General features: G+C 55.0%; 1 protein-coding gene across 1 annotated transcript; it reads right to left on the minus strand.

Annotated features, from left to right (window-relative positions):
• Positions 1 to 7843: 7843 nt before the first annotated feature.
• Positions 7844 to 9307, minus strand: MFIFM68171_02494 (uncharacterized protein; the record flags this gene model as incomplete). The annotated part of the gene is made up of 2 exons (XM_071057916.1): positions 7844 to 8554; positions 8627 to 9307. 2 exons carry the CDS (start codon positions 9305 to 9307, stop codon positions 7844 to 7846), a joined length of 1392 nt encoding a protein of 463 aa, XP_070914017.1.
• Between the last annotated feature and the right edge of the window lie 1661 nt (positions 9308 to 10968).

Below are 10968 nucleotides of genomic sequence, written 5' to 3' on the forward strand. Positions count from 1 at the left end.
TAAGTTCTCCGTCGCAAACCGCACAGACTATGGCCGGTCGGCTAGATCTGTGTCTCTATCTGGGGGGTAGTCCAGATTAGACTGTATGGACAGCTGTGATCTGCCCGTATTGCTGCCGTTGGCCGGCTTAGTCCTGAGTGCTCGCCACGAAGTGCGGATGGGGATCAAGCATGTCACAGCAAAGCTCTGGCTATCGACCTACTGTAGAGGCGATGGAGTCGAGGCCGGAAGTAGTGTTCTCCCCGGAACGATCCGTCCTCGCGAGGCTCAGTACCGCAGCGCGGAGGCTGAGGAGAAAACACCCCTCTCTCTGGTATTCGGGGCTGGCTGCGGAGGAGAGGAAGGTAGTTCAATGCATGGTGGCCCATGTCCCAAGTGACTCGTGAGAGGAGCTACACGAAAGCTAACTGTTGGCATATTCCGGTCAAGATCTTGCTGACAAAAGCCGCCTCGAGATCGTCTATGATCCTTCAGTGCGAGCGCCCTCATAATCTATTCACTCCTTGTCAGTTGTCTACCAAAGTGTGGGCTTACATGACTGCCATCGCGCGTCGGCCATTTGGGTCTATCGAACATTGGGTCAACCCATTTGGTCGTTTGAGAAATTCTTGTCTATCGGGATATGTGATAGCACCGCCGCCTGATCTCCCATGCCCTTAAATCTGAGCACTGAGTTGGGGAAAACTGCCCCCAGAGGACAGGGCTCCTCTGGTCAGAGGGCCACACTTGCTGGGATGGCGCCTCAGGAGCTGGAACTTGCCGAGGTCCCGTTTTCCTTTTTGCACCATAAGTAAGGCCGTCTTGGCCATGGTGTCGCCAGGCCTGTCTTGTCTATCTTGTCTGTCTGGCATTTGGCCACCTTTACCCTCCCGCTTGCTTTGATGGGTATGTGGGTGTTGATATGTGTTTCCGCACCATTTTCAGCACACTTCATGATATTACAATACGTAGTAGAGATTGCTGAGCCTTGGCTATTGCCCGACCTTACCGCCCAACCCTAACAACAGCCGAAATGTTGGCCGCCGAGCCTGGAGCGACGAGGGCCTAGTCGTCTGGGGAGTGTTGCTACGATGGTGGCTGGCAGGGAAACCGCGGTGGCTTTTACGTCTATATGACATTCTATATCCTTGCTTTGAAGTTGCATCGTACCACAAATTAGCATGTCTTCTACACCCGCGATGGCCTGGCAGAAGGGAGATGGAGGGTACCATGAACAGCCAGCATATTCCGACCTGCCCCCACAGTTAATCCCATGAGATTATATTTCTACCACCGCATTGAGGGCCCAAGGCATCAGCAGTACTCTCGACGGGCGAGTACCAGAGTTCCAGCTCAAGGTATTCCCCACCGCGCGTCCGCATCAAAGCAACCCGTTCTGCCAATCCTAACACCGGACAAGCCTGCTTGCAGCGTTTCTTCACCATGCCGAACGCGGCGGAAAACAAGCTATGATCCCAGCCTGTTGTACTGTTGGAGCGTCAGATGAACCCCTACGTGCGGATTAGTCACGCTCCATGATCCCTTCTCTGATATTTTGACCCATCTAATCGTCAAGGTAACCAACCGTGCTTGACGTAAGAGATTATATGTCTAGTCGTTCCGGTTGTTTAGGACGCTTGACTTAGGTTCTGAGCTAGGTTCTCGCCCCGATAGCGAAGGGGGCGGAGAAGGAGTTGCTGGTTGTTGAGACTACAAGCGGCCGCGTCTTGGTCAACTTTCTTTGTCAAAGATATGTATTTTATGGGGAGCATTACATGACTAGAACAGCACTTCTGGGTCTGCTTATCGAGATGTCGGCTACGCCTCGTTTGGGTGTTTGTCTCCCTCTATCCTTCAACTTACACAAATAGGGTTAGGGTTTAGCGTGGCTTCATCCGGGCCGAGATGCTGTGCACCACACCACCCGTTGTTTTGCAGCGATTTTTCACAAGGATTAAGATCCTAGGGGGTTCGCAGTCCCTATTGGTAACTACATTGCCCGACATTGTTGTTCTGAGGTTTCGTCCTCGTCCTTATATCGATACCAGCGCAGCTGGTCATCCGGTTTTGTTTTGATGACCCCTGGTTGTCTCTTCGGTCACGGATTGCCAAAGCCCAGTTGGCACAGGCACAGTACTTTTACCTCGTAGAGACGGTCAGAACACATGCGAAAGCAGATACACAAGTTCAAGGGTTATGCATTCCGGTAACGCTGCGTCGAGCTCCCAACGCGGCGATGGCCGTTAGTCATACTACCTCCTCGGCCTTTCACGCCTCGCATCCATTGCTAATTGCATTGCCTTGATCAGAGCATAGACAGATAGTATCGCTTTCCCCCCAGCCGACATCGGAGACGCGGCACGGGACGGCTACGATTTACTACCAGGGACTGGCCGTGAATTGGCCCCGTATAGTATCAAGTCCCGGCATATGACTGCTCGGGACGTACAAATATGGGTAAAGCGCCAGATCCGAAATCATGCAAGTGGCGTTACATAAACGACCAATATTGCAACCACAGCTGCCGTCTCTGCCCTATCACGCGGTGTACCACCAGCGCCGAGCGCCCGGGCTGGCGGGACTCTGCATGCAAAGCAACCAAAAGCGCGGCATGCGGTGTCTTCACTCGAAGAATCACCAAAATAAAACCTTTTCAGCCCTGTGCAAGGTCTGTAGTTTATCGCTGAAAAGTCGCCCACAGGGAGGCTGAGTTGGGGTGGATTGGGGGTCGGAGGATGGAGGGTGTTCCGGCGATGCCTTCGGCGGCGCGTATTTGCCAACGCGAGAGAATGCCAGGAGAGGGAAATCAAACAACTTCCGCTGCTTTTCGGATTGCTTTGACTCTTGAGGATATCATCAAGTTGAAGCTGAGAGGTTGGTGGCGACCCTTGACTTTGGAGTTTTGGCCCACGGCGATGTCCCTTGCGGCCCTCCCCAAGCCCTGTCTAGGGAAAGAGATTGCGTCAATAAAATGCCGCCCCAGTTATCTCACGATGCTCGGCATCGATGATTGAAAACCATTGGAGGCGTACTTCAGACTCCACTCAGTGTTTGTTATCCTCGAAACGCGAGCCCGTGCAGCCCTTGTTGCTTCTTGTGTAAGCGTCTCCACCAAGGAGAACCCAGGATGGAGTCGTTGGGTTAACCATCTCGACGGGTATTCGTTTGAATTCGCCTGTCGACTGAGCGAACAACCGGTTTGTTCAGCGGAATGGGGGAGTTGTCGGCGGGTTCACGAGTGCGCAATCGACCGAGCGGCGAGTCGAAGGGGATTGCTGTTTGCGCTAGGGCATACCCGCCAGGGGCTGAGAAGAACTCGCATGGATATTGGGCAACTCGGGAACGAAATGCTCCCCACGCACTCGGATCACATCTCGCATCTCGCTCGCCTCGGACAAGGCAGGGTTCGCCCGGCCCCCAGCCCAGCACAGCCCAGCCTACTTCGCAAGTTACTCGAGTTATGAACCACGGGGCCATCTCTAAGCAGCAACGATACGATTAGCGTCCTATTCAGTTTGCCAGATCTTGGGGGGTTAGAACCGTCCACTCGGCAACCGTCCTGCCGAACGAATATAGCGCTCCATGTCTTTGCAGCGGATATGGCTCGGACCAGACGTACTCGACGCTTGCTCGTGAACGTGTCGACGAAAGCAATCTCTTTTTCCACCCGATGGCGTGAGGGGAGGAGAGAAACCTGTCTCCTCGGAAATCCCATCAAGATACCTTCTTTGCAATAAGGAGCGGGTCCGGGAGCAATCGCCCGGCCCTGTCAGGCAGGCGTCGCCGTCGTAACCGCGAACCCCAATGCTCCGTGGGCTGGGTCGTCTCGGAGTGCTCGGTGAGGAATGGCCGGGCCCTCTCGGTAAGCTGACAAGGCGGCTTCCCAACGGCTCGCGGGTTGTGCCGCAGGGTCACGCCTTGAACTGGGTAACATTTCCCGAGTTGGGCTGCTTGCAGCTGGTGTTGCGGTACCTACACGGCACAGGTTAATGCTTGGCAAGGTTCCCGTCACAGGGGTTCTCGGGACCTCACCTGCCAACGGAGCCGGAGGAGCGTCGCGGAGAGATGAGAAACCTGAAGTTGAGTACACTACGCCCCTACGTAGTAGTCCCCGGTGGTTAGGCGTCCCGGAAGCGTATTCTAGGGTGCTCCGGGCGCCGCGTGGGAAATGATGGGGGCGGCGCGAAACGGGAGGGTGGGTGTTGGAAGAATGGGGGTTGATGTGCAGGTTAATGGGTGGCGGTAGCGAGGGTGTCGGACAATGCAGCTGACAGACAATATTAGCTTTCTGGACGCGACTAGTGCATAGATCGAGTGAACCTTGTGTGTGTTTTTATTTTATTTTATTTTTTTTTTCTGGGCCCAGAAAAGCGCAATCTTCATTAGGCACAGCTTATCTGTGCCACAGCACGCTCCTTTGATCCTTCGGTCTCGATGGTTTGGGGTATCTCGGAATCGTCCTTGCCAGGTAGTGATCTGACTGTAGCGCCCTGTTAGCTTCGAGCCGTTCTGACGCGTAGCAGAAGCTGGAGTCGGGTCCTTGCCGCAACATCGACGCTTAGAAGATCATCCTAGATTTTCGCCAAGACCGTCGCCTCCTAATCTCTCCTCTTTCGGAGTTTTCCCCCATTTTTCCCTTCTTCTCTGCATTGCAAGTGAGAGTTGGGGATCAGGAACGCGGCCAAGCGGACGTGCCGTCGAACGGCGAAACGGAGAAACTCACTTGGCCTATTACTTAAACGCGGAGTCACCGAAACCCTCCCCTCTAAGTTTCACGCGCTGCGGCAAGCTGACTTCGGACGTTTCGCGTAATACCAGTCTAGGGAGAACCAGGGGCCGTCGGTCCAACGACCGGCCCAAATCCTTTGACCATGCCAACGCCCTCAAAAAGCCACCTACTCTCCTCGATCTGATTATGCGGTGGGGTACCGTAGCAGTTGGCGAAAATGTTGCAACCGACGGAAACTCCCGCTTCCGGGCACGGAATCCTTGACCGCCACCCACTCGGAGCCGTTTGTAGCCTGCGATACCCTGAGCGTTTCGCTAGCTGATTCCGCTGACCCCTTTGAACAGGATCGGCCCGTTACCGAAGGCTAGTAATTGATAGGCCCCGGTGTTATAGAACCACGTCCTGGGGCGCCCGAGCCGTGGGAATCCCCCGGAAGACCTTGGGCCATGGGGGGTGTTTGTAAACAGCCATAACGAGGTGGTGTGCTCATGTGCGAGTCATGGCGCAGTTTGTTGGCCGTGCGGTACGGCGTGAACAGCACGCCCCAGGTTAGCCTCATGAGGACTAATTAAGTGGCTGGTCTGAAGCCGGCTCCGCCGGCGGAGAAATGCAAAATACTCCGAACCGCCGCAAAAAGTACCAGCGGTTATTGACAGGATTCATCAACGTCCGAAGCGCCGCTTTACCGCAGCGCCGGTTGGGCCGCGGTCCACCAGACCCGACAGACCTCCTGACCCTCGCTGGCGGCCGCTAAGACAGGGGTTTCCCTGCAGTTACTAGCACATACTATGTACACCAATAGTGTACTTGGATGATTAACCTTCGTCCGTGCCAAGGGAACCTCGCAGCAAAGGAGGAGCGGACGTGTGCGGCGGTATTGTGACGTGCCACTCAATATGCTCTCGCGAAACGCTACTTTTGCTGCTGCGGCGCAGCGAGCTGCGATGGGTCGTTTTGCCTGGTCGAGAACGAGATTCGTCAGGAAACGAAGGGCAATGACCACCGCCCCATGAACCAAGCAGCCAAGCAGACAACCGTTTTGACCGCACCTATGCTGAAGTTGGTCAACCATTAGAGTGCCGATATGCGAGGGAAAGGAGGCTCGAAGGAACGAGGCTGTGGCCGCAGTCGACCGGTTGCTGACACGCCGTGTATGGTAATACCTCATGTATTCACCTAGTTTCTGTATTCTGTAATCGAACGAAACGAGAACTTCTTGCAAAGCTCTTCATCCTCTCATGGACAAGACCAATCTGAGAGGCCCCGGCGAGGGCGGCGTTTCGACTGATTGCCCTCATGCACTGCGTCCACGTGTTTTCCCCTAGTCCACCGCCAGGGTCGGAACTTTGATGGTTGTCAAGCTACTGCAGCGTCTGGTGATGAATGAGAGCGGTTCTCGCACGTTGGGCACTAGCTGCTGGTCGGGCAGCCGTGCGACGGTCGGCTAATGAGGGACTAGTTGCCCGTCATCCCAAAACGGGGGGTTGACGTAGCCGTCACGAAGAAGCCTACCCATCAGATGGTCAGACGCCAGTTGCTGGATCAACTTGGGACAGCACTTCCCACATCGACTTTCCCCTCTCCTAGCGAGTAAGCGTTTGTGTACGGCGGTAAGACTGGGGCTATGCGTGACGCCTAGCGACGAGTCGATCACGATTGCGGGTGATGGAGAAAGGTCCCATTATTGCTCCATAGCGTATTGCATAGTAACAACTGGGCGACCTTGGCGAAGCCCGCCTGAGCTCGACATCAAGGGGTTGGCTGGCTGCTGTTAGCTTGCTGACCACCTTGAGCAACCTTTTGGCCTCTTAGTACCCGCCCGAGAAAACCCAACATCCCCCGCATTCCCCGGTCCGATTAAACCTCGGCGGCCCTAGCGGTATAACCTGGGTTGTCGAGTATGCTGGGATACCGTGGCATCGGGTCACCGCCGTCGTATTCACTTGAAAAGGAGAGTGCGTTAGTGCGGCCGATTTGAGAATCATACCGCTTTGGGGCAAGCGGGCAGGAAAGAGCCCAAACTTCTCCCGCCTCCTGTGAATTCTCCTTCGTTCGTCCTGTTTCTTTGTCGTTGCCCCGGCCAACCGTGATTCTTCAACGGAATAGTCACTTCTCGTGCGACTCAAACCGCAGGCCGATAATGTCTCCACCAGAAGCGGGGGCGTTTGGCAAATAGATAGTTTTGCGCTGCCATGATCTGGGAGGTTCAAAGTGGTAAAATGGAAGGGCCGTATGGTAGTGCGGCGCCATCTGTTAGCGTGGGCTCCCGTCGCCGGACGTGCACATGGATATCGGGGTCAAAAGAATAAAGTTCAGATGCTAACTAGCACTCCGTTTCCCTGGCCGAAGCCGAGAGAAACCCCAAGCTACCAGTTGCCTGGTCGTACATGCTTCACATTGTTTCCGCTGATCCTGCGAACGCAATGTGGGAAGTTGGAGGTGACAGAGGATGAAGAAAACTGAACGCACGCAACGGAGAGAATACAAGATGATCATGACCTTGCCGTGAGGCAGCCCCAATTTCCGAAGCCTTGCCGCCCATTTCCCCAATTGAAAGAAAAAGAAGAAAAAGAAGAAAATAATATATATATAGACATTATAAAGGAAATTGAAAAGAATAAGGCAAAAAGGAGAAAACAAACTCGTAATGATGACACCCGCCCAAAGATACCAACGGTGAAAATACGGCTTTGCGAACGGCCGGCGCCTCTAGTCCGGCAAAGGGTGAATTGGAACACTAACGGCTATCGCTATGGCATGAAGGAAAGAGACCCGGCTGCTTAAAGCTGTTACGCCGCCGGAATGATTCTTGCTTCCCGCCTCGTCTGAGTCGCGAAAAAAATTAAGGGAGATCACACATGCAGTTACGCTGACCGAAATAGCAAAAGGAAAAGAGAGAGCAAAAAAAAAAAAAAAATTTGACGAGTTGCGGGTACACACTTGAATTATAGCTGCGAATGGGAAGCCCGGTCAGTCGGCTATCGTAGAGTTGGCCGATATATTGGAACTCAAGGAAAGCTCAACTTCCAATGCTTCTGCGGATCTCGCCAAGCAACACTCCCCATAGAGACATTATCCCATATGAACCATGGGCTTTGAATTCCATTCTACCGTCTTCACGTCCATTCCCGTGGGTTAAGACAGCCGGTTCAATCTTCCAAGCATGCGCTGATCAATGTCGCTTACCGGACGCTCCCGCCCTATCAAATTATCCAGGCTCATTGGGTTCGAGTAGCCACTGGAAGGCGGCTGGGGCTGAAGTGGAAGCTGAGACTGTGGCTGGAGTGGCGGCGGGCCTTGCGGAGGTTGCGACTGGGACTGAGGTGGCGGGGGCCCACTGGAACCCCTTCGGGTGGGAGTAGGAGATCCATTTTGGCCGTAGGAACCTTGCTGATACGGGTGGTAACCTGCTGGAGGCGTACCGTTGCCATTAACCGAGATGGGAGACCGCCTACGGGGGTCGTCATCCACCGGATAGTTGGGCGGACCCGGCCTTGAGCTATGCTCCTCCTCCGGCGGGCGCGTCCGCCGACGCCCGGCGTCTTTATCGTCGTAGGGGGGGTATCCTGCCGTGGGCGAATGCATAGGAGGAGCGTAGTCAGAAGGCGGATACTGCTGCGCGTAAGAAGCGCGAGCTTGGGGGCCTGGAGCTCTTGATGGGGGTAGCGGTTGGCCGTATGCTCCATAGAGCGGCGTTCCGGGTGGCACCCCCCCCGGGACAGCCGACACGGGGACAAATGCTGCGGAGGAATTGGACGAGACTGGCTGGAATATGCAGTCGATGTGAAGCTTGTCGCAGTTGGCGCATTTACCGTTCATGGTATGGGCATAACCGCTACATCGGATCTATTCAGGTAACTTGATTAGCAGCCGCCCTGGAACCTAGCTTGCCGCCTAGCGATTGGAGTCGGGCGTTACCTTTCTCTTTCTGCAGTACCGGCAGGCGATTGACGTCCGCTGCCTCGGCGCGGTTTGTGGTTGAGAGGGCGGCGGCGGAGGCGGGGCCATCGCGTATGGATAACCGCTTGGCGGATATCGGTAGTAGTCCGGGGGGTACCCGCCGCCTCTCCCTGGGGCCGCCTGTTGATCGTAATACGGGTCGGGATAACTCCTCCGGTCGTTGTACTGCCTCTGATCGTCGTACGGTCTCTGGTCGTCGTACAATCTCGAATCATCATATTGCCTGCGGTCGTCATACTGCCTCCTGTCATCGTGCGGCCTGCGGTCATCGTACTGTCTCCGGTCGTCGTACTGCCTCCGGTCGTCGTACTGCCGCGGATCCGGACCGGGGAATGAGGGGGGATAGCGCGGATCCGACTGGGGAGGATAGCCGTTGGAGCCCGAGGTGTCTGGAGGCCAGCTCCTCTGCTCTGATTGATGTCTTGGATCTGACGGATACGCCCGATCTTGAAATCGCTGGTCCGACTGATAGGCCCCGGCCAGAGGCTGGTACGGAATTGGGGGTAATGAAGTCATGCTGTCTGAAGCGACCGGCGGCGGATACCTCCGATCGTCACTCTCAGCGATGGGGGGGTAACGCAAATCTCCTGGGTTGTCTCGTGAGGGTTCCCCTCTTCCTCTCCGATAGTCGTCTGCCATATTACGACGTGCTCCAGGCGGCTCCTGAACGAAGAGGGGGTTTTTCCACCAGCCAAGGGGTGGCGAGTTTCGACGACTGCCTTGTCTAGAATACGATCCAGAGATGACGAACCTGCGCTCACGGCCTCCGCGATGGCAAGCAGAAGCGGAATAGCAGAGCAGGGCTCAACGAGTGATGCAGCTGCCTTGAAGCAGTTGCAGCAGAGGTCCCCAAGGTCCAGATGAAATGGTTGTCAGGCCAGCGTGGCGGGGCGCAAAACTAGTGGGGTCGGGTGGTAAGGCGGGAAGAGCCCTTGACGCTGACCGATGCTGACCAGTTGATACCCACCGACCCGGGGAGAGTTGGACACCGCGCGGTGGTTGCCTGTTCCGAGCAGGCAGACTCGGGACGAGCAAGGCCTGATGAATGTTGCAAGTGCGAAAACCTAGAGGGTCGGGTGAGAAAGGCGGAATGAGCCCCAATGGATCTCGAAATGGGAAGAAGAGTGGGCAATGATGGTAGGTTGCGTCGGGACGGGAGCCGAGCCTTTATCAATGAGCGGGAGTTCCCTTTTCGCTAACGGGTCTGGGTCCGAAGTTAGTGTGGATGGAGATGCGGGCTGAAAGGGACAGGGATTCAAGAAAAACGATGAGGAAAAAAAAAAAAAAAGATACAAAAAAAAAAGGAATTTTAAAAAAGGGCCAAGTTAGGTAGGTGCAATGAAATACGGTATCGTACGTCGTTAGACAGGCTGACTCCAGGGCGAGAGCAGCAGGATGGATGTATAAATAGGTGGTGACAGCACGTATGAAAGGGAGGGAGGGGCAAAGAGGAGCCCCAATGAATCTCGGAATAGGGAGAAGAGCGGGCAATGATGTAGGTTACGTCGGGACGGGAGCCGAGCCTTTATCAATGAGCGGGAGTTCCCTTGTCGCTGACGGTCTGGGTCCGAAGTTAGATGCGGGTTGGAGAGGCGAGCGGGCTGAAAAGGGTAGGGATTTAAGAGAGAAAAAAATGAGAACAAGAAAAAAAAAAAAAAAAAGAAAAAAGAATATAAAAAAATAAATAAATTAAAAGAGGGCCAAGTTAGGTAGGAGCAATGAAATACGGTATCATACGTCGTTGGGCGGGTTGACCCCCTGGAGTGGAAATAAAACACACCAAAGCAGGGCCTGTGTGCTGCAGCGAATCAGCTCTCCCGCACGATCAAACCAGTGTCTTAGCGGTTTTCGATCGCCCGCAGTGGGGAACCAAGGAGGCGCTGTCAGACAGCGACAAGGGGGGAAACATGGGAAGCGGGAAAGGGAAAACGGGTGCAGTTGCTCAGATGCGCGTGCGCGGGCGTTGTGGGTGTGCGGGCGTGCGGGTGCGCGGGTGCGGGCGTGCGTGTGGGTACACGGTCAAACGCTGGAGCGGATCCGACCGAACTGACCAAAATGGAATGAACGCAAGAAAAACCGAGCCGCCATCCGTCTGCTGCCCCAAACTCAAATGATCCACTCATTCCCAGCATTCCTCCCAGCATTCGGCGCCGTTCCGTCTCTCTCTCTCTCTCTAGAAGAGAGAGAGAGAGGATGTGGGCAGCTGTGATGCAAGCAAGCTTGATACCCAGCGCGGCTGGGGCAATCGTGCCCGTGACGTACCTTGCGATGAGGAGGACAGTAACGCCTACTTCGTTGTG

Source organism: Madurella fahalii (assembly GCF_045866475.1).
Source record: "Madurella fahalii IFM 68171 DNA, scaffold_1, whole genome shotgun sequence".
Classification (NCBI taxonomy): Eukaryota; Fungi; Ascomycota; class Sordariomycetes; order Sordariales; genus Madurella; species Madurella fahalii.